Source organism: Amia ocellicauda, chromosome 16 (assembly GCF_036373705.1).
Source record: "Amia ocellicauda isolate fAmiCal2 chromosome 16, fAmiCal2.hap1, whole genome shotgun sequence".
In the NCBI taxonomy this organism is placed as follows: domain Eukaryota; kingdom Metazoa; phylum Chordata; class Actinopteri; order Amiiformes; family Amiidae; genus Amia; species Amia ocellicauda.
Window position 1 is genome coordinate 9,123,490 of NC_089865.1, and position 24,679 is coordinate 9,148,168.

At 36.4% G+C, this 24,679-nt stretch overlaps 2 protein-coding genes and 1 long non-coding RNA gene across 4 annotated transcripts; all 3 read right to left on the reverse strand.

Annotated features, from left to right (window-relative positions):
• Positions 1–3,380: 3,380 nt before the first annotated feature.
• On the reverse strand, positions 3,381–6,070 carry LOC136711766 (beta-crystallin A2). 2 transcript variants are annotated; one of them, XM_066688223.1, is made up of 5 exons: positions 5,994–6,070; positions 5,511–5,691; positions 4,757–4,898; positions 4,322–4,464; positions 3,381–4,044 (listed from the first exon to the last, which is right to left on the reverse strand). In XM_066688223.1, exons 2-5 carry the CDS (start codon positions 5,666–5,668, stop codon positions 3,897–3,899), a joined length of 591 nt encoding a protein of 196 aa, XP_066544320.1. In that variant the 5' UTR covers positions 5,669–5,691; positions 5,994–6,070; the 3' UTR covers positions 3,381–3,896. The 2 variants fall into 2 exon arrangements, with proteins under 2 accessions (XP_066544320.1, XP_066544319.1); XM_066688222.1 differs by having other exon boundaries at positions 5,511–5,725; positions 5,994–6,010.
• Positions 6,071–15,065: 8,995 nt separating this feature from the next.
• On the reverse strand, positions 15,066–16,659 carry LOC136711418 (uncharacterized). Its single transcript, XR_010804725.1, has 2 exons — positions 16,117–16,659; positions 15,066–15,888 (listed from the first exon to the last, which is right to left on the reverse strand). It is a non-coding gene; the product is annotated as an uncharacterized LOC136711418 (long non-coding RNA).
• A 3,482-nt stretch (positions 16,660–20,141) lies between these two features.
• On the reverse strand, positions 20,142–24,254 carry umps (uridine monophosphate synthetase). The gene is made up of 6 exons (XM_066687928.1): positions 23,965–24,254; positions 23,515–23,668; positions 22,482–23,153; positions 22,177–22,352; positions 21,896–22,010; positions 20,142–21,477 (listed from the first exon to the last, which is right to left on the reverse strand). The coding sequence occupies exons 1-6, from the start codon at positions 24,106–24,108 to the stop codon at positions 21,305–21,307; spliced, it is 1,434 nt and encodes a 477-aa protein (XP_066544025.1). The 5' UTR covers positions 24,109–24,254; the 3' UTR covers positions 20,142–21,304.
• Positions 24,255–24,679: the final 425 nt, after the last annotated feature.

Genomic DNA, 24,679 nt, shown 5'->3' on the forward strand with positions numbered 1-24,679 from the left:
GTATCAATAAGGCACAGTGCTGTTTGGCTCTGAGTCTTGTATGACCACATAGATAGTTTCATGCAAAGCATAATGCCCAAATGCAGGCATATTCAAGAAGTCTATAAAACAAGTCTTCAGTCTGCTGTTTTCCTGTAGGCTGAACCACACTGTTCAAAATCTGAACATCGAGGTATAAAAAAAATAATAATAAAGAAACAGCTCTTGGGAGTTCCAAGATTTGAAACAGGAAATGTTTAATTGTCCATCCACCTCCTGCTTTCATGGCTTCAATCAGTTAGGCAGCTGAACAATATTTAACCAAATATGAAAACCTACAAGCAAGTAAAATATCTAAACGATGCCAATAAAGAGTGACTATCTCTACACAATTAGTTGTGCTGTTGTCTTTTAGCCAAAGAAAACCTTATCTGAAGGTTTGTATGAATCTTCCCCCTTGGTCTCCTTCATTACAAGGGAGAAAAGACCAACAATCACATGACCTCCCTTACAGTAAAGTGAGGATAAGATCATCTGTGCTTAAAATAAATATTCATTTCCCCCCTTTATATTAACTACAGGCTGACAGATGGTCTGGTGTCATTCACATTAAGTAGATTTAAACCTCCCTGAAGGTACAGTTACAACCCTTTTACATTTGCATAAACTAGTTTAGTTTCCTATTTACACATTTTGGAATAAAAAACAACAATTAATTTGACATAGTTTTGATGCATTCATATTTCATTTGTCTATATCCAACGATGTGGGCTCCAGCTTTCCAGACTTGCTTTAGCTGCCTGAGTCTTTAAACAGGTCGCAGGCAACTTAAAACAAGCCCAGAATGCAAGAGATTTTTCTCCAAATAAATAACCATCTCACTTAATTACTGTATACAAATCATATTGAGAGCAATCTAAATCTAAATCTAACACTCTTATGGCACTTTTTAGTGTACATTTGAAAACGTTCCCTTCTTTTGTATATACTGAATCGTAACCATTTCACCACAGATTGCACTGGGAGGCTTCTCTGAAATCTTAAAAAACAGAATTATGAATATGGTATAAGCACTTTTACACTTGTTTGCTTTTTGATAGTCTGACTTTAAACAAATACCGCCGTAGATCAAACAATTATAATGAGTAGTCACATACATTAATCAATAATTCAACATGAAAGTGAAGAACAACAATAAGGAGGTTTTTTTTTGTTTGTTTGTTTGTTTTTTGCATTTTACACTATAGGCCTAGACTAAAACACGAACACGATATTTACGACTAGTCTCCTCCAATATTTTGTAGTAACTACCATGTTAAAAAAGAAAAAACAACCAATAACAACCAACACATATGATATATACTTGAGTAAAATGAAAATATGACATGATTCCGAGAAAGTCTTGGTGCATTAATAATATAGCCGGTAAGTGCATATCACCATCATTTTGTGCATGCTATCTTTACAAATTTCATTTTTTTTTTTCTAATAAACGTTTTTCTAACTGGAAGATATACCCCGATAACAATTTAACGTTGCAGAAACGATATGTTACTAGGGTAGAAATGCATTATATTCCTCCCTGCAAATTGTATATTAAAAAAAAAAAAATCGTATATTGTTTGTGTTTGCTAAAACACAGAGTTGACCTGAAAACTTACCTCTTGTATTGGCTTTCAAAATGAACCAAGACTTAACCTAAGACATATCTTCCCTCAAGAAGCTCAACCAGTGCAGTGTGACTAGGCTAAACGGGTGCCACTCCGTGCAACTGTTTTAATCAGCCAGGAATGAAAAGCGTATTTGTGAAAGGTGTGTATGGTTGAACATTTATTAAGAGATCCTGGTCTGGGTGTGGGAAATGCTGCATTGTAAGTTCATGTGGCATGCATGCAAGTTAGTGGGTGTGTGGTGGGCACACTTGCTGGATAAGGGAGTTTATTGTCCCAGGTCGCCTGAGACGGATTTCAACCAGGATGTGGCAGCGTGACTGCAGGATACCTGTAACTGGAAGAAGCACAGGAACCCCACCCCCGGTCCTGCACTGAGCACAGGGCTGTGTGTCTTCCGATGTATGAGCTTAATGGGTAAGTATGTAATTAGAGGTCGGCTTCAGAACATGAATCAGTTTGGAGTTTTAATGCATGCATGTGGACATGTACATCATACATCATGCATAACTACATTCTGGTCATCTTTACCTCATGTCGGCTCCCTAATAACACGTTAAGCATTCTTATTAACACCACGTGTATATACGTCGATCTCCACTGTTTCTGAATTGTGAGCTATTGCTTATTTTTAAGTCAGTTCTTTCACTTGAGTTGGTTAGAGCTACACTGCACCGCAGAAAGCGACCAGCTGCGCAACACGTTCTGCTTGCCAGAGGTGTAGACTTTGGAGGATCCATGTGTTTATCTGGACAGTGTTGTCAGTTTTAATGTTTGGTTAATAACTAGAAAGTCATTCATGATGTCATTCGTGATGTGGTTTCTTTGAATTCACAGAAAGTTTCATGATCACATTGTCAGGCATTTCGTGCTGCAGTTAACATTTGCATGAATGATAACTGATCCTAACTGAAATACCATGCACTTCAATTAATAGAATGCCAGTTATGAAAAGGGGAGATGAATTAACAGTGGTGGGGGGGGGGGGGCGGCTGACCCCTTGCTTCATTAAGACTGCCCTTACTCTTGATAAAACAGGAAGCAACAGGTTTGTGATGCGGACACACAGGGAGGGAGGGAAGAAGTGAGCAAGAAAGTGAGGGAGGGAGGAAATGAATAGTTGAGTGAGTGAGTGAGAGATTGAGAGTGAGTGAGTGAGTGAGTGAAGACATTAAATTTGCTTTGAATTACAGATTTTGACTGGTGGCTGTGTTGCATCATGTCTCTCTTCATGTCAGTAGACTACTGTTGCCAATATTGTAGAACTTATTTCCCCTTTTGTATTTAGTGCAGCAGTCTTAACTGGTAAAGGTAAAGCTGAAGACTTCCAGCACCTTGGACAGCTCAGAGAAGCATCTTGTAACAAGAATATCTAAATATAATATTTTAATATGAATCAGTAATGAAATTATGTATATTTTTAAATAAAATATGTTAATAATACAGTTTTGGCTTTACTGGAAATGTAGAGCTGTACCTAATTAAAGTTAATACTGCTTACTCCAGAGATATTGATACGTCCTTATATTTATATAAGCTTTTCACCAACAGGTGACAATTAATAGAATATTACAGCATCCTAATATTAATTGAATTACCTTTGGAAATGTTAACAGGCACCCGCATTAAAATTAATTACTGTTTGTTTCCTTTTCAAAAGCAACCTAACCAGTTTTTATAGGATTTCTAAAACATATTGACAACAAATAGTAGAAACATTAACAACATTGATTGATCTGTTGCTTTTGTTTATTGGAAATAAAATACAATTATTGATCAGTTCTGATTTTCCACATTCCAACTGACAGGGACAAATGACATCATATACTTAACATGAAAAAAATATATATATTTTTTAATTTGCCTATGGTAAATATTTTACCAACAACTCAACCTTTCCTTTATGCTAATGTATGTATACAAAACATTCCTGTATATTAAAATGATCTTATGTAATGAATAAATATGTTACTTTTATATAATGAATTGATGTTAGAAATTGTATTGACATTTAAAAATGTAGTAGAAGTAAGCCAGGCGCATTGCAGTGAATTTACTTACAATCGACCAAAGGCAGTCATTTGAAGTGATTGACTGATAGTTCCATTTTGGGGAGGAACTGTGGAAAGCAAGGAATGGCCACAAGCACTCTTTTACATATTTTGAATAATGCTTTTATTGCCTATTTTAGTACATTTCATGCCATGGTAGATACATAACTGTTGTCAGAAAAAGTGTCAGATGGGCTTAGTGCTGAATTCTGCGAATGGATTGGATCTGGTTGGTGTGGGCCTGGGTGCTGTACTCATTGTAGTTTCTGTACTCTCCATTGTGTCTGTCTCTCTCCAGAATGTACTGGTATCCGCGGTATCCTGGGTACTGATAGGCTACCCAACTGTGAAGAACCAGAGGACAATCAAAAACACTGTTAGAACTCTCTCTCTCTCTCTCTCTCTCTCTCTCTCTCTCTTTGTCTATCAAAAACAACCCTGTTATGATGTTTAAGGGATCTGCAGTAGTCTGCTGGAATCCAGACACAACTGATTAACTACAAGCAATGAACAGATCCAATTCAACTCTCCCTCTAGTAATAATTAGTATAAAGCTGCTGGAGACACTGAAGTTTAAACTGCTGTCGCCTAATTATATTTATGTTACAGAATTGAACTTACGCTCCAGAGTTGACTTTGATTGAGGGGACCTCCTTGCTGCACCATCCCATTGCTTGCAGAGATGGGTAGTCATCACACATTTCAAATTTGCGACCCTGGAAGTCTTCGCACTCATACAGAGTCACCTTGCTGTCACTGTGGTTCTACAAAGAAGAAAAAAGATTGTGGATTGTCACCCAAGGGTGGTTGCGGTCGCTTCTGTTTGCTTCTTACTTCCACCCAGTGAAAATCACCATGAAGTACTGAGTTTATTATAATAATAATAATAATAATAATAATAATAATAATAATAATAATTATAATTATTATTATTATTATTATTATTATTATTTAATGAAATATATATATATCCTCATTATCATAATCATCAGCCTTCATAAATCCACTGTTGGGTGAAGGCCTTCCCAAGATTATATATATAGATATATAACTCACAGCACATTTGATAGGTCTGAAGGAAAGCATGTGCTCAGTTCTGTAACCACTGTTTCCACTCCAGGCCTCCCAGCGGGGATAGTCGCCTTTCTCCAGGATGAACTGCTGGCCCTGGTACTCTGGATATTCATACCCTAGCCATCTGCGAGAGAGGTGAACAGAACACGTTGAACAAAGGGGTAGCATGACTGCAATAACTAGACCTGTTAGAAAAAAAACCTAAAACAAATATTTCCTGCTGCTGAAACATACACTATCAGACCATGTTTTGGCCAATGTTCTATGGCTCCTGAAATTGAGTTCTCATATATACTGATGAGATTGTGTTTGCAAGATACCATCTCTCACACTCAGTTTCTTGATGGAAAATGATGTAGTAATAATTAAACTGGTCCAAAGCTGGAGTTTAATCAGACAACCCCCCCATTTGGTTTTGGTGCTTATCTGATTGATGTGATCCTTTATTACATCGATCATATTAATGCATTGGTGTAGTTATTAACTGAACTGTGGATTTATTGGTCAATGCCCTGTTTGAGTTTAGAGACAGATTTCGTTTTTGCATCATAAGTTACAATAGAATTTTCACAGGCATTTGTAAAAACATTTTGCTCAATTTATGTATTATTGTTTTATTACTGTAAATCTGCCTTTGGGTGTAATTTGGAACCCTAATACTAATGGAAGTAATGCTGATTCCTTTGTACATTCACACCTTTATCTGACAACTAAAAACTTTTTTTTTCAGACTTACGGGCCATTCTCCACCTTGATGGAGCGGATCTTGTGAAATCCTCTTTCCATGATATTCTGACATTCCATCATGAACTCACAACGCTTGCCCTGGAAATTTTCCTCCTCCCACACGGTGATTTTCCATTGTCCCATCTGTTCCATCTGTTGCGTAGTCATTTTTTCTACTGCTACTGCTCTTTCTGCAAGGGTGTGAAAAATAAAACGCACAGCCGGCTGAATGAAAAATAAAATAATATACAAATTTAGCGATAAAGATATAGATAAATAAAGATATTATGAAACTGTTGTAAGGAAGCAAGTTAGTCTTTAACATCCAGTAACTAACATTCAGATTAAAAGTGAATTCTTGTTTTGCATTCCTTTTTTAATTATGGGAATTGGTTGTTCAATTGGACCCCAGACTAGATTCATCTGTGTAATTATATACAGTTAAAGCACAGTTGAATGTATTTCCTATTTTCAACAGCAACAAGATACTTACATTCAGAAGTGGACAGATCCAGCAAAGTCAATGTCGGGGACAAGGTTCCCTCCAGTGTTTTTATAGTACCAGGCCCCCCGTGAAATGCAGAATTCGCACAACCACTGCTCACTCAGCAATGCCAGGCTGAAAGAGAGTATTAGTGCACACTATTGTTGGTACCTGAAATGGCCATTGTTGGGGGGCTTAGTTTTTCTGACTCATCAAAACAGAAACTAGTGCCCCGTGATTGATTGACAGTCATGTTCAATGCCAACACACTGACACAACAGTTTGATTGGAAAGCAGGATAATGACTGTATTCTGTGAGATTAACTGAAGAGGTGGATGTTAAAGCAGCCATTTGCAGCACCTTCACAACGCCATTTGATCGGATACTACAGAGCTAAAGTATTTATTATTGCATTATGGTGAACTTTACTGGGAACAGGAAATGTAAAACAGATGTATTAAAGATGATAATGAGGATTTATGATTGGATAATTCTGTGGTAACAAAGTATCTGAATACATTCATATTTTCTGCTCCAAAGTGTTTGTTTTTAATATGTACAGAGAAATTGAATTGGTATGAATGCATATAGTCTACAAATTATTTTAACATCTATGTATCAGGTCTTTATATGAGATTGTTTTATTTGTATTTCTATCCAATTCGTCATTAACCAACCAAAGCCAAAACTGATGTTCTTTTCAGCTAATGTAAATGTACGTAGATACAGATTTTCCTGGGCCAAAGCATCCCCAGGCTTCCATAGTTCAGAGGATTCCTTAACATTGTTGTCTTTGTATTGCAGTGAACAATCATGACACAATTTATTTCAAGATGTTTAATTTCTGTGGTACTGGCTTGTTTTCATCTACGTCTGTTTAAAGTTGAAACTGATTTCTGTCCCTGGGGTGGCAGGACAGGTATCGGGGAGAAGAGGATGACAGAAGTCTAACAGGCCCTGGAAATATTCCCTCATCACACACAAACAATTAAGTTGATAGGGTGTCTACATTGTCAGAAGAAATGCATTACATTAGATACTGCATAGGACATAAGTTTGATTCAAGCAAATGTTTGCAACTGTTTAGTCTTTTATGGGGCCTTCAGCAAGACAGGCAGAGAGCAGGTCAGCCTGGCCGTGGCTCTCAACACTGTTCCCTAACTGTTTTTCTCTGCATATAATCCCTACAGTTTAAAAGTCTTAGCAAAGATACAGAGGGAAAAAAAAATCACACCAAATCAAATATAGAATCACTCTTCCTGTACAAATACTACTACAAGTCATCTTAAAATGTGTTTTATAGCTATATAATTTGAGATGACAGGACCGATAGAGAAAAAGCTGATTAAACCTGTACTATTTATAAAAGAAAGCCCTCAACGTCTGTCTCAAGTGACATCTTGTGGAGCAAATGTGTACTGCAAAAACATTGAACAAAATGGCGTATTAACTGCCTTTAACCATCTGAAATGTGTTCTGTTCACTTAAATTAATTCTTTATTTTTCTTTATTTTTCATGATGGTAAATGTATTTGAGGAATTTTCATGCAATCTTCTTTTTCCTTTGTCCTACAGTAATTTTAAACACATCACGAACCCCACTTTACAAAGTTTTACATTTTACCTTCTCATTTGAAAATTATTTTAAACATCATGGTAGAAAATTAATCATTTGTATCTTTTAAAAGACTGTTTTAAGTATTCTGTCCCTGCATTATCCTTTAATTCATGTGCTATTTATTTGAAGTGCTCACCAATGCACAGTTTTTTTTAAGATAATGTGTGTTCAGTAATCTTAATAAAATAAAATCCAACCAATAATTCTAATTATATATATATATATATATATATATATATATATGAGGGGGGGAAATTAAACTCATTGATCATGAATAGGGCAAAGTTAAGCATGTCTAGAGAAAATATAACTGTCTAGCTGTTAATGCTATATGAAGTGTCTTTCAAACATAAAATTACTTATTTTTAATTATATTTTCTAATGCCTAATGGCTCCTAGGTGATAAACAATACAACATTTCTACATGGTCTACCAGATGTTATCAAAATGTATAGGGGAAAAAGCCCTTAACACACCTTAGAGAATAACCAGTGAAGCATGCGACAGGGGTGGGGTCTATTCAGAAAAATAAAACTGTCACATTTGAATATTACATTTAATTTAATTGTTTAAGACAACCTTCAGAATCTAGTTTTGCAAAGTGGTAACATTTGGAATGGTAATTACATGGGGGAGGGTGAGTGGTGCCTTGTGTCAATAAACCCTGTGCATAACTGTCACCCCAGGGTGAGAATGGCTACATTTTGCTTCATTTTAATATTTGATTAAATTGTATATATTTATAATCAAGTCTTGTTTAAGGTTCTTCAGTACCAAGGGTCCAGATGGCACCGTCACCTTTAGAGGACAACCATAAAAATTACTTTAATCATCACACAAAACAGTTAGCAGTGTCCCTTGTACAGCCAGCAGCTATCAATGCACCAGTACATGCCTAACGTGAAGTAAGTAATTGTTGACACAGTAATGACGAGGTTTCTTGTTACATTACCAGTCAAGTTTCATTTTCAAATTAGCCTAAAGCCTGCTTAAAGTGTATTTTGTTCCAGCTATATTGTATAATAGAGGATAAAACAATAATTAAATAAATATATAATGATGGATTGTACTTTTAATAATGTGCATGCAAGGTTACATCACTGAATCATTGTACATTTGCCTTTCTCCTCTCCTTCTATTGTTCTTTTGTTTTCATTATTTTAGGTGAGAAAAGCAATGTCATTGCATTTGATTGTACACTCTGAAACTGTTGTACACCGTGTATCTGATTAATTAAGTAAACATCAACCTGGACCCTACATGTTCAGTAATTAATGATGTTCTGCATACATTATTTAGCTGCAACTGTGAACAGGTCCATGAAACAAATGAAGGAAAGTTTTAATAAGATCATTTTTGAAGGGGACTAGTTTATCAGGGCTTTTTGTTGGAGTTTCAGTCCCTTATTCATACAAAGTTATTGTTTTTGCAGAGATCACAGCAAAATTTGAGAATATAATATAAATTTCACTGGTAAAAAATAGAAATAAACAGAAATAAATCCAATGCTGTGGTGATAATATTGTAATATACATATACATAAAAAGATAATATAGATAAACAATAAGAATGTACATTTATAATAAGAGAACCTAATGAAAGGGGAGAGAGAAAGCTAATACACAGTGATTGCCACGACAGTTCTCCACTGAAACCTGATCTGAAATAGGGATGCAATTTGTACAATTATTATGGTTGTTTACGACACAGTACTTGGAAGCTAGATGGTAGCAGAAGTCAGCAGAAGGGCAGTAGTTGTTGTGCTTGAGTGGATGCTTGTATGGCTCTATGTGTGTATTTGTGCCATTAGTTTTATGTTTTATACCAGCAGGGCCCAGAGTGCAAGCTTTCAAGCAATACACTAATGTCTCAAACACATATAAGACTCTGCATCCACTTTGCCCAGTAGCAGTATGGGTTAATGGAGCCATGTTTGCACTGCTTTCAGTTGATTCTGTTTGCCTGATGGATTGTCAGTTCAGTTGCCGGACTAATACAGACGGCAGACATTGTTAACAAGGCAGGCAGATGCACAGCAGGTGTCCTTTGTTCTTGTATTTGAATGATTAGATCTGTCTCTGCTCATGATCAGCCGAGTCCTTATTTTACTGGGAAATGTGTGTTAGTAGAAGCTAGAGATGTAAATTTGCGAACTCACTATCTCGCTTTGAATTTTATCTTTGCTACAAAGATATCACAGAGGGTTTCTCTTTCCTTTCTGATAGGTATTGGAGTCCAGAATAACTGTAGCCCATGCTCCAAAATCAAAACAAAGGAAGTTCAAAACCTAATTTTGTGTCTTGAGTGAATACAACATGCACATTAATAACAATAAAACATTTTTTTTTTTATCTTAGTGTCTTCATCAGGACAGGCCCTAAGAGGTTTTAAGGTACATTATTCAGAGGTATTGTAAATAGAGATAAAAAATGCCTGGCTATGATGTTAAATGTATACAGTTCAGAGCAAAACATCTTATTGTGGCTCACAAAACCATCATGTGGCAGAACTGCTTATATTATAAACTGTGTATCTTCATCCCATCATGTATAAGAAACCTTAAAATATTATATACTTTGCCATGCTTGATAAAAGAGGAGCCCTTTTAGAATCATCACCTGCCTTGGTTATCCAGTCATTGCCACCCCCCCTTATTCACACAAACAGAGCAGTTGTACAACAACAGTACATAGTGGTGACAGGGAGGAAACTGTTGGCAAGCAGGAATGATGTAAACCAGTTCAGTGGGATATGCCACGTTTTCATGAATGGCATTGCACCAACATATGCTGAAATCCCAAAGCCGGGTTATGTCATAATAAGGATTGTTTTTGTTTTGTTTTAAATGTATCAGCTTGAACACGTTTTTTCTGACATAATTATAAAAAATTGCACCACTTTTAAACTGTCAACAGTTACACCTATTTCACTTGTAAATGTCTCATTTACATTCCGAAGCCAGATCTTCCTATCCCACCTCAGCGCATGCAAACTTTAAAAGGGGTGTGCATTTATTTCTGACAATAGTGATCTTATACTACCCCTCCAGAAACATGGACTTAAGTAGAATGATACTCAGGTGGCTAGTCAGTCAAACAAAAAGTTGCTTTCCTAAAAAAATTCTACAATTTACATTATATTAAGTAAGTAAAGCCGTACAAGTATTCTCAGTCAACATCTTCGAAAAGTTCAAGAATAAGCTAATTTATCCTAATGACATGATGTCTACCTGAATTAGTATTAGCAGCCAATTAAAACAGAGTTCCTTAAGCAGCATGTGTGATGCAAGCTGACTAGTTACCAGGCATTTTTTTCTGTTTAATATAGGGAAGTGCTGTTTAAATAGGCATTGAATGGACAGCAAAATTACCTGTTCCACATGTTTTTTGCTACCATAGAAACTAATCCCCTAAAGAACAAATTTGAACAGGAACTGACAGCTCTACTAGGTAACATCTGCTCCCTGAAAGCTTTCTGTTATGGTGCAACTCAAAGTATATAATAGAACTGAGCATTTAACAGAGGAGTGAGACTATTAGACGTGCCCTTTCCTTAGTTGTCTTCAATTGAAGCCTGTCAGACAATTTTACTGTATGGAAGAAACAATAAACAGCCTAAAGGCATTTGCATATTTCATTAGTAGCCTTTCATGCATCCTTATATTAAACAGCATATAGCCTTCAGGCACTGATTATCTCTCATTTAACCAGCAACACAAAGTACCGCTGGCTTTGTAAATGTAATAAATTATCTATGAAAACCTGCAAGACCAAAAAGCTGTAATTGGAAGAACATACTGCAGAAATGGTTTTATAATAAGATAATGTACAACAAATTTTAATAAAGAAAACAGCTGTTAAATGAATTGCATCTGTTCTGACGAGTGTAGTAAGATCACAGTTCGATATTTTGACTCGTTTTATATTCCACCCAAGAAAATACATTACTTCTGAAACTGAAATACTATTTCAAGCAGTCAAGACTAAAAAGAGAATAATTAAAATAGTCTTTCATTTTGCTATAATAAATTTGTCTTCAAGTACTATGTTTTATGTATTCCAGAGGTGGACAGTTGATGCTTTTATCCTTTGAAAATATAAACCCACAGTTTTGGAGTTTAGAAAAAGGCACAGATGTAGATCAACTATGTATTGATACCATAATAAATAACAGGAGATTTATTAAGAACTTCAACCTATTTAAGCTGAAGTTAAATCTTCTGGTGAGGGGGAAACGTTAATGTTAATTAAATAATTCTTACAATTCCTCCTCCTACAGATATATGGTTTATAGTCCTAAGGCCTAGCTGTTAATAATACACAGTTTAGCAGCATTTTCTGTAGATTAACTGTTTACTTGATTCTTCCTCTGACAAAAGGTGCAAAAAGGTACCTGCTAGTTAGCATTTTGGGAGGTGACCAGGATGCCGGATTGGCGGCCTCTGTGTGTTTAATTTGTAGCATAGAGAACAAATATGTGCAGAAGTATAGATAAACACAGACAGGTGCAACACAAAGAGACCAAAAGCAACCTTTTATTCAGCTTTTTTTTTTTTGGTGTTCATTTTTAAAAGCAAAAGGTAGATTTATGTATGTATTTTATTATGTATATATTTTTCTTTTGTCCTGTTTCTGTTACTCTAAACACAAATGTGCAATTAGTATGTATGATTTAAATTAGGGGTTTAATTCCCCTAACTGTCATATTATCCATATAATAATGAAATACAGTTAGCCTTATATGAAATCATTATCAATCAATCTATTGTAAAGTATCATTCAATACCCATAATCTTCCCTATATTTAATATCATGGAAAGGTTAAGTGACGGACTAGGTAAACTGGCTCGCTGGGACCATATAACCGCCTACTTGCACAATGACAAACAATCTCTGATGATTTCATACATTTTGGACGAAAATAATGTCAAATTGCACTGTTTTCTCTTTTATCATCCTTGCTGTTAGGTGCTCTCACTCCAAAGTTGTATTTTATTTTATACACAGTATCACAGAAGGCTGAGATGAATACTAAAGCGAGTGATTATTAGATGGTGATTGGATTTTCAAGTAACTCAGTTAATAGTTTATCATACTTACATCCCTGTATTTCCTTACATTGCTGTTTTATACCTGGGTTGAAGAGGGAAATACACTTCAGGGATAAAACCTTACCTACAATAGTTCTTTACTTACTGTCTGTTCTAAAACAGAGATTTTTAGAATACAGATTTTGTCAGCTGTTATGTGGAGCAATACAAATAAAAGCAAATCAATTCATAGTGACAAAATAAGCATCCAAGGCTGCATAGCAACATCAACAATGGCAGGGACATTTATCGTTTTGTGTTTAACTGTTGCATGTTTCATTTTCAAATTGTATTATTTACATTTCTTTCTGTGAAATTGTTTTACAGTAAATGGGTATCATTAAGCATTTGCAAATTTGACATTTTTACATGTTATAAGACAGAAAATCCTTACATGTTGACCTCTGTTTCATTACTTTTAAAATGGTACACAATTTGATACATGTAGAGGATATATTGTACTACAATGACTCATCTGTTTTTCTGTGTCCTCTTACTTGTAATGCAACTTAACCTTCTTGTATTCATTTTTACATTAATAACACCAAATAATGGGTCAGTATGCACAGCTTATGCTGAATTGCTAGATAGTGGATCATAAAAGTTCCCTAACAAAGAGACTTAGCCTTAAAATAACCCTTGCAGGCATTTGGTCACACTTTTCCTGACCTTCATATAAAACAAAGAAAATACGTGTGAGGCATTCACATTAAATTGATATGCCTTCTAATTAAATTGTCTCCTGCTTTCTCATGTGACGATACAAGTATATATTGGTTCAATGCTTGATTCAGTGTTAAGAGATCTCAGTGAGTGTGGCTCTATTATTTGTTTAGTTTCTGGTTCACCTTCTTGCAAAACTAGTCACAGGCCAGGCATGCAAATATATTAAAATCAGGGAAGAAAGAGTACTTTAAGCATTTTTTAAATCCTCCATCAGCCTGTGCCATTTTGCAGTTGGGCTTAACTAGCCCATACAGGCAGAAAATAGGTGATAAAACTCATGTTATCTGTTTATTTCTTTAAAATCACAATATCTACTTTACCCTAATGATTCTAAAGAAAATAATTTCAGTACGGAAGTGGTCCAAAATAGGGTAGATACTAATTATGATATTGTTTTTTTCACAATATAACATGGCAATGAGTTATAACAATATAAATGATGTACCATTTTAAAATATCAGATGTGAATGTGTTTTATCCAAAGAAAATGGCTTTTCCTTAACCTTTCTGTTTTTTAGGCTCATGGCTATAAACCTAATAAGATTGTTTTGGGACGTCATGGTAGTTCAGTGACAGGTGTTCTCTTTCATATTATTGACCTCTCTGGTTTCTGTAGTTAATGTTTTACGCTGTTCCAGTAAAGTGTTTATTAAGCATGTTAGAGCTGCTGCATTTCACTGTTTGAATGATATCGCACAAATCTTGAAGCTGGTTCCCATAGTAACTTCTTGTATCATTTCAGTTCTGAGGTGAAAACACAATGCATAACATTTAGGAACGTTTGTATAAATAACCATTTGTGATGATTAGTTCAAATCCATACACAAAATACATATGCTAGTTGCTGTTTGACTTAAAAGCTACAGAACTAGTGATTTGAAAAGAAGGCTGTATGTGTTTAAAAGATGCATCATGTCTATTCAGAAAAGGCTTTCGTTGAATTATAATTATGGAAGTACCTTGCTCCACTGTGGCTACATTGTAATGTATAAGCCTGCTATTGTTTAATCTAATACATACTTTTAACAGTTCATAGCAGATATGTTTTTACAGAACAAAAGTTATATAAAAGTTCTACTGTCATAGCCAGAGGTGTAATTCATACAAAGATGTTGTTCCTTTAAAACTGTAGACTACATGCAATTAAATTAAAATATATACATATGTAAACATGCACAGTTAAACTTGTGTGATTGTGGTGTGATGCAGTAGTATGGGATTTGGGGATTATGTAGCATATTCAATTAATTACAGCACTTCATCAATACAACATAAATTATACACACTATTTTTCAGAATATTAGTCTTACACCTATACCAACAGGCTATGATGTTATGAATTACACAATTTCCTCAGAGAACATAGTGAATTGTGGGGGGAGGGGTTGATATAAAAATATATACAAATGGTATGGGCCATGACGCACGGCTTTTTAGAATATCTTTTTATTTCTTTTCCCATCACTGCTGGAGTGCAGTAGCCTATATGTGAAATGTTACAAAGTGTATGTATGTAAAGTAATATACTGTTGTCTGGGGACTTTGCACTCATTCTATTTCTTCTAATAGATTATTACCCTACTTTAAACAATTACTGCTTTAATTGATTGCCTTGAGGGGTTACAATAACTGTGACTGACAAACACCTTTGAAGCAAAAACTTTTAATTTCGGTGGTGTGGAATGCCATAGCAAAAATAAGCACTACAGCATATTCCAGATTTTAACAAAGTGTTGCTTTTTGATAGGATACAATCCCATAAAGGCATATTTTATATTGAATGTTACTTTTTATTCTAAAAACTAGGAATCCTGTTCACCCATGACCTTGTATGGTATTCTCAAACAGTCCCGTTTCATTTAAATCCGGGGGTGGGGGAGGGCTGACGATTACACATAATTAATACTTCAAAGAAAACTTGAATATTCCCTTTAAGTATATGATGACCAATCCATAACTTCAAATCTGTCCTTTATTTGTTCATTTATTCATGATAAAAATGGCGAAATGCATAATACTTTGTTTTAAGTAATATTACTATTCAGAGATCTTGGCTTTCATTGAATGCAAGTGTGTTACGTTTCCATCTTTACACACTCTGTAGGTAAGTTTGGTTAAATTCCTTACATCCCTGATTGGAGTTTCAGATTTGTTGAAAATCTGTACCTGCTTAACGCGAGCCGAACGAACAAAACTTCATCTGCAGGTATTGTACGTCTGGCTCAACGTGAGGCAAATACAGAAACCATCTGAGTCTCAGGCTAAGGCAGTAGAACCAAGCAGCAAGGACAGATGAGCACTTCTTGGACCTCTCTGCTTGGGTGGATTGAGAAGTTTTCTTCAGGTGTTCCCAAAAAAAATGTTTTGCTTGATTCACTTTTAACTTTAAAATGTTCTTATTCCAATGCATGAAGATCATTCTTCAGAGATTCTAATCCAGGCAAGGAGTCAAGGAGAGTACTATAACAAACTGAAAAAAGAGGAATCAGAAAGAAAAGTGACTTTCAGTTAAATTATGCTGTTTTATTGTAATGTATATATATATATATATATATATATATATATATATATATATATATATATATATATATATATACACACACATTTTATATTATATATAAATAAACCATTTGTATTGGTATACATGAAATTTAGGAAACAGTAGGAAAGAGTTTAAATCACTATGAAAAGTGCTTACCTGTCACCAGCTTGGTTACTTTCCCAAGAATGACACGTCGGCAGAGTCCTCCAGAGTTGGGAGAAATGTCATCTTTTACCCTTCCTGCATCTTAGGGGAAATGAACCTACATGCCAAACAGCGAGTTTATATAGTGAGGATAAAAATAGCAACCCATCAATTCATCAGGATAGGTAAAGGGGGAAAGATATTAGCCTTTAAAGGGAGAGGATCCTCTTCTGCACACCTGTTGCACGGTGCGTTTGCTCTGATCAAATATTGACACAAGAGACCTAGGGGGTGGGCAGGAGGAGGTGATTATGTCCTCCTGATTATTCCAACCTGGCCTCTATGCAAACCAAGTGTGTCCGTTTGTTAATTAGAGCTGATGGAGCTGATAGGATAGGTCTGTTGTCTGAGCCCCATGCATGGGGGTGATTGTAAAATGGAACAGAATGGAGTATTGAGAGGTAGAGATGAGTTTCTGTAACCTGTATAGAAAAAAACACACCTGCCTCATTCTTTCCACCCACCTGCAGCAGCTAATTTACACAAACATTTCCATATGGCTTGCAAATTGAGTCACTTTCATGGTCTTCGTCTGTTGGCTAACAACTCGCCTAGAAGCACAAATAAGAAGTAAAACTTCTAAAACTATATAAAAAGGTATATAGATACTTAGTAGTAATTGCTTTTATTTTTATTGATATGTGAATAGAAATAAAAGGAAACTATCTACACAAACTAGTTTCCTATGTTTCCTAATGTGGAAACCAGTAGTAGTTTTTAAGATTGTGAATTAATAAGCTAGTTGTCATTGATTAAATATTGCAACAATTAACATGATGTATATTAGTTATGTGAACATGAATATGAATAGGCATTAATAACATTTTTGTATTAAATAAATGCCCTTCATTCTGTTTGCTGTATGTAAGCATCGACAACTGCTGAGTTACGACAATGGGATTTTGGTTTTACATTTCATCCCAGGTTGTTGTGTTATCTGCTCAGAGTAACATGAAGTGAGGTCAAACTTTGACCAAAAACCAGGTATCTTCTGCTAACAGGCTCGTTTACCTGTATCTGCTGGTTCACTATGCCCCCAATATCAGTATTCAATATTTCAGTATATCAATATTTTACTGGTGGTATACATTTAATTAAATAATATTGTACTGAAAAACAAAAGTGTTTCTAAATGATCTTATTTTCTCTGGTCATCATTTTTTCAAAATTCTGGAAAACAAAAATGACTTGATCAGTGTACACTTTGCATGCGCAATATATAACACACAATTATTCACAGTTACTTATTAAATAAAAGCAGATTTAAAACATACAATTACTTCATAATACAAGTATTACAATACAATTTAAAAGTATGCATTTGTGAAGAATTCCTTGTGATCTTTATCCTTTCTTTATGTGAGGATCATATCTTATAGGGTCTTCCAGCACAATATAATATGTTTAGAATGGTAATAAAAATCTATTTTCTAACCCTTAATCCTATTGATCAATTATTTTCACACAATCTGGCTTCCTTATGATCTTATGAACAAGGAAAATGCAGCCTGAACAAGCTTTACGTCTAGGTATCCTACTTAGCAGTGACCAGTGGAAACTTATATTAAAAGACATATTTAAATATATTTTGATCAGTCCTAAGTAGTACACTTGTATCCCTAGAACTCACCTCCAGCTACTCCAGACCAGCACTCCAATGTAACACAAAAAGGAGGCAAAGCAGTCCATTTGGTACCAATTAAATACCCATGTCACAAGAACAACAGTCACCTGTTCCAAGTTTCAGGATTCTACCAGACAAATTATATTATGTCTACATTGGCAGATTTCCAGTAGTACACCTATTTGTTATAAAGCTGAGCAGAGCTGTTTGTTCAGAAAGGCAAAGCCCTTTTTGGAAAACTGGAAAGTCTACTTCAACTAATAAGTACTATGCAAATTCCTTTTACGTTCCACATTGTATATTAAAATGCATGTTTTTTTTTCTTTCTTATGCAAATCATACAATGGAATTGCATACATTAGCATACCTTTTTCAGTAAGGTGATTAGATGACATTTAATGAATCTTCATTAATCAAATATCACAATTGACTAATTTTACAGTTGTTATGAAAGTTGTTTAATTTTAATTGTTTCCTTTGATACTCAAGGTACCAAGCTGTGAATGTCATTGAAAAAATGTAACATATTACCAATACAATACTAAACAAAGCATGATTACTGCCAGTAGTTTGTCTATAATATATAACAATCTTTCACAAAAAGATGTATTCAGGAGTCCTTTTTACCGATTATGGATATATTAAGTTTATACCCATACAAATTATCCACAACTTAAAGATCATATTTTTGTCAGTTACTTTTTTTCTGTCTAAGCCTAACTGAAACTGTCGTGGCTTCCTGCCGACCTCTTGTGGTAAAATATTGAAAGTACACACTTCTTGCTCAATTTAATACAAATCTAGCTAAATTACTCGAAGTAAAAGTGAACAATCTCGGTATGCATAAATGCAATATACAGCTCTGGAAAAAAATAAGAGACCACTCCAACTTCAGAAATCAATGTTAAGTGGTCTACATTTTTTCCAGAGCTATAAATTTTTGTGTGAAATATTTAATAAACATCCAAAAGTTAACATATATCTGTAATTGAATGACTAGCCAATCCCATCTTTATCATTTTTTTTATTAAATATACTACATTATTATGCAGAGATCCCCAATGTCATTAGTGCTGTGGACTGTAGTCAGATCCCCATCAAGGCCCACAGGACCAAATGAGGAAGATTTTGTGAACAGGTAATCATTTCACAGCATTAATGTACAGGTGCTTTTGGTGTTATCACTTAAATTAAAAATGAGCTACAATCCAAAAACTGATGCAAATAATCCAACATTTTATTATACAATGCCTGTGCTAGACAATAGGGTATCAGACTTTATACTGTACATCATCCATGACTTGACCTCAGTTATTCCCATATGATCTGTGGATCCACCTGCCTCATTACAAATATTATGACTACATGCCTAATATTGTGTAGGTCCCCCTTTTGCCGCAAAAACAGCCCTGACCCGTCGAGGCATGGACTCCACTAGACCTCTGAAGGTGTGCTGTGGTATCCAGCACCAAGACGTTAGCAGCAGATCCTTTAAGTCCTGTAAGTTGTGAGGTGGGGCCTCCATGGATCGGATGGGTTTGTCCAGCACATCCCACAGATGCTTGACTGGATTGAGATCTAGGGAATTTGGAGGCCAAGTCAACACCTTGAACTCGTGATTAATCAGACCAGGCCACCTTCTTCCATTGCTCCGTGGTCCAGTTCTGATGCTCACGTGCCCATTGTAGGCGCTTTCAGCAGTGGACAGGGGTCAGCATGGGCGCCCTGACTGGTCTGCGGCTACGCAGCCCCATACGCAACAAACTGCGATGCACTGTGTGTTCTGACACCTTTCTATCAGAACCAGCATTCACTTTTTCAGCAACTTGAGCTACAGTAGCTTGTCTGTTGGATCAGACCACACGGGCCAGCCTTCGCTCCCCACGTGCATCAATGAGCCTTGGCCGCCCATGACCCTGTCGCTGGTTCACCGCTTTTCCTTCCTTGGACCACTTTTGATAGGTACTGACCACTGCAGACTGGGAACACCACACAAGAGCTGCAGTTTTGGAGATGCTCTGACCCAGTCGTCTAGTCATCAGAATTTGGCCCTTGTCAAAGTCGCTCAGATCCTTACGCTTGCCCATTTTTCCTGCTTCTAACACATTAACTTTGAGGACAAAATGTTCACTTGCTGCCTAATATATCCCACCCACTGACAGGTGCCATGATAACGAGATTATCAGTGTTATTCACTTCACCTGTCAGTGGTCAAAATGTTATGGCTGATCAGTGTACATAGTCTGTGTAATTATATATATATATATATACATATATACAGTGGGGGGAAAAAAGGATTTGATCCCCTGCTGATTTTGTACGTTTGCCCACTGACAAAGAACTGATCAGTCTATAATTTTAATGGTAGGTGTATTTTAAGTGAGAGACAGAATACCAACAAAAAACCCCAGAAAAACACATTTCAAAAAAGTTATAAAAAAAAAAAGTTATAAATTGATTTGCATGTTGCATGTTGTTTGTTGCATGTTATATATTAAAATTAAGTGATTTTTTTCCATTAAATGACATTTGAACTTTAAATATGAACATTTATACAAAATTGTAAATGTTTCCATTTTCTAAAAACAAAATTGAAAATATAACCACTATCTTTTAGAAACTGCAATTTATAATTGTTACACAGACCCACTAAGTGCACACATACTACAAAAGACTAGAGAACAGTTTGGACTTGAATGGCATTATTTAATAAATGTTTTAACTTTTATTATTGTTGGAAAAGTACAAACATATAGAGGATCAGGCAGGGGCCTAAGTGCCCTCTGTTCCCTAACTCAAAAACAAACAAAAAAATGAAGATGGAAGGATTGGTGTCACACAAATCTTTATGTTAAGTAGGTGTTGTTTTAGGCTTGGAAAGGGTGAAAAACACAGCACTAGGCTACTCTTTTAGAGAGGAAAAAAAAAAAAACGAAACTTAATAGTCACTGCAGAGTTGCAGAAAATAGCACGAGAGTCGCTGTATATGTTAAAATGATTCTTAATTCCGGCAGCGGCAGGGGAGCCTGACAGAAGTTTCATTTGGTATTTTATGGGTTGTACATTCCTTCTTGATTGGGGCAAACAAGTTTACTAAGCACATTGCAACTAATTAACAAAAGACATTTAAATGACTTGCATAGACTTTATGAATGAATAACCTCTTGGTCAAGGATGCCAACACAGTAAGTTTTGTTAAAACAACAAGACGAACAGCCACAACAGAATGCAGAGCCTTAGAGATAAGATAACTATATTTGAAATAACAGAAATAATCCATACTGTTGAGAAACTATTTGGACCTGGAGAGGGCTGACACAGAGACAAACAGAGAGACAGTAAGCTTTAAACTCTAGAAATTTGAAACGTAGTTCTTCAGTCTCAAATAAAAAAGAATTTACAAACCAGTATGTGCTTATGTACCAAAATAAAATCCCATAATGAATGTACGCATTGGTTTATTTTTATTGTAGGAATCTGTGTGGCATTGGCCATCTGGTGACTGAGGAAAGGATGTTAAAGTACAGAAAGCCTCTTCAAGTAAGCCTCCCACCCAGCGGTCTTGTAGTCCTCTGCTGCCTTGACTCGGTCTGGTGAGGTTAAAATCCCTCTTCCCACAATGATGATATCCGAGCCTTTTTTATAAATCACATCTTCAGGGCTTACATACTGCTGTCCCAGAGCATCTCCTGAGTGAAAGATTGGTTAAATTTGTTACAATAATTTATCTTCCCATTTAAAATAAGTGAAGGATTTGTGAACAGGAGCCTACTTTACAATGTTTTGTAAACTGGCAAACCCATTTTATATATGAAGAAAACATGGTGTAAAAAAAGTTGCAATTCACAGATTAATGCTGGCAGATGCAGGTATTTTGTTATGGAAGGTAAACCAGAGCAAAAAAATATTTATCGTATGTGCAACTTCCCGTGTCAAAACAATCAGCAGAAAATGTTAATCTGTAACACTAAAGCACCACCACATGGTGATTTACAAAATTAAAAACTCTGCAAATCACAGTGAAAGAGGACAACTGGTTTTCATAATCTGCAGGGTGTGCAGTTTACTACTGTACCAGATTATTAAAATCGTAACAATTACACTCACCACCTGAATGCATTTGAACCCCAGGAGTCATATGAAGAAATTGGCGTTTAGTGCTTATTTTAGAGCCACTTATGAAGCCAAACACAAAGTCAGAATGTTCTTCAGCCATTTTAACCTATGAAAAAGCGGAAACATTTTTCAGATTATAAAAGTTGATGTCACAAAAGCAAATAAGTAGGCTTTTTCCCCCCAAGGACAGTGTACAGAAAACCTATTATCCACTCTCATAACTATCGTTCATATTGCACTGAAGAAGGTGGTTCGGTCAAGGTAATTCTCACCACAGTTTCTGTATATTCCCCTCTGGCCAAGGATCCCTGAGAGCTCATCTGGGCAATTAACAGACATCCACGATTCAGAGGCCTGCCCACCTCGCTCAGCCCCTTCACCACCCCAGGGCCTGGCACGGCATGGGCATTGGTAATATGGGACCAAGACGAAATCTGGTACAGACCACCTAATGAGTAACAAAGACATTGCGCCATTTATAAATCATTAATATAAAGAAAAACAATCATTGCCTGTTGAAATAGTTCTTGCACAGTTACTTCATCTTAATTTTCCATGTGGATTCTCGTCAAATTACCTTCATACTGGTGCTTGACCGTGTTCCCAATATCGGCAAACTTCCGATCCTCGAACAACAGAAAGTCGTGCTTGTCTGCCAACGCTGTCAGAGCCTTGACCAAGTCTGGCTGGAAATCCTGGAGGATGTCAACGTGAGTCTTAAGCACACAAATCAGGGGCCCCAAGGCATCGGCCACTTGCAGCAACTCTTTGGAATCGGTCATGTCAGCAGACAGGCACAGATTGCTTTTCTTCTTCTCCATCAGCTTCAGCAGCCGGGCAGCCATCGGATGCACCCCAGGAAGTTCAGCACGGGCCCCGTAGCTCAAATCCTCACACTTCTTCTTTGCGGGAACTGCGCTGTTTTCATTGGAGGACGTGAACGTGTTATTCTCCCGAATGAACGTGTTCACACTCTGTACCATCTCTGCATCGATCCTACCGTGCTTATGCAAGACCTCCAGCAGGTTGGAAATGGAGCACAGCGAATGTAAGCGAATGCCTTCCTGTGCCAGCCTGGCCTTGCCCCCCTGCTCTCTGTCCATCAATACGATGGCATCGGTCACTTTCAGGCCCTCACGCTGCAGCACCTCTGCAGTTTCCAACACACTGCCACCACTGGTCACCACATCTTCAATAATCAAACACGTCTCCCCAGGATTGAGGACACCCTCCACCAGACGCTTTGTTCCTTTAATTATATGTAAGAAAATAATTACATTTCAAAAGGTATGTGGTAGGACAATTGCCTCACCTTCAAGAAGCAGACTGTTGAAAAAGTGTGGTTCTCTAGTTTTATAAATCGAGGACTTTATGAATTTAAATAGCACATGTGGGACTGCATATATTAGTTGATACCGTTAAATGAACAAAAGGCTTCAGTCAGTTTCTCTTTTAAAGGTCAGATATTATCTTTCAAAAACTGGAAGAAGTGCAAACTTAGTGTTTAGTAATACTACCGAGTTAAACCTGTTAAATGCGTCAGGTTATATTAATTCACGATTTCACGTGTATGAATGAAAGGTTTTATTTGATTACCAAGGTTTACATACCGTAATCCTTTGCTTCCTTTCTTCGAATAAGCATTGGGATGTCATGTGTGGAGCAGAGGACAGTGGCCAAAGGTAATGCAGTGTATGGGACCCCACACACACAATTAAATTTCACTTCTGCCTCCTTCGCACCTCGGTAAAGAAGACTGGAAACCTTTTTAAAAAGTAATAGCAATATGTTTTTAGCAAGATGTGTCCGTTTCTCTTTCTATGTGCAGTGACTATCAGATAGTCTGCAGAATCAAGACTTCCAGTACAAACATACAAGAAATGTACAAAAACTCAGCTTAAGATACATGATCATTCTCAAAAGGTATTTATTTCACTCATCACCCGCACAGCCTATGGGGAGAAATATATATATATTATTTGCACAGAAGGCTTTAACACATGCAGAGGCGTCTTCTCTATTATTAACATGACAACGCAGTAGTGGCAGGGTTACATTACCTGGTTCATTATCGAGGGATACGACACTACTACCCTTAAATCAAAATAAATTGGTGAACTTAAACCGCTTTTCAACTGGAATTTCCCAAATTTAACCGCTTGGATTTCGTGCAACTTCAAGATAAGCTCGTTTAAATTTTCCATTTCGAAAGCGTACAGCAGCAGCAGCAGCAGCAACAACAACAACAGCAACACTAACGACTTTGAACACGTTTCTTCCTCCGTGATTTCAGCGTGGTCCTCTACGTGAAGGGAGGACCTTTGCCCTTTAGTTACCCCGTCTAATCCTCCGGCGCGCAGTGATGACGTAGATGCAAAGGCACTGTTCAGAAGATAGGTCGCGTCTTTGTAGCGTAGATTTCCGCTGTTCTGCACAGATCTGCAGAATTCCGTCGGTCCCATTGGTTGGAGTCCCTCAGAACTGCGCAAAACTGCAGACATCTGCGCAACGCGACCGATAAACTTGCAAATCATCATCACCGCCGCCAGGGTTGCTAATTGGGCTTGTCCAGCCGCGTAGTCGATTAAGACTCAGCTTGCAGCTTGTTGGTATATTTTGGGCTTGATTTAAACCGTGGTTGCTTGGTGAAAATGAGCAAAGGTGTCATACATGTCCATATTATTTGTTCTTGCATCTTGAATGGTGTACAAATATTTAAATTAAAATGCATGATTCTGATTGGACATCGTACAGGCTGCATTAGTTGCTTTGCAA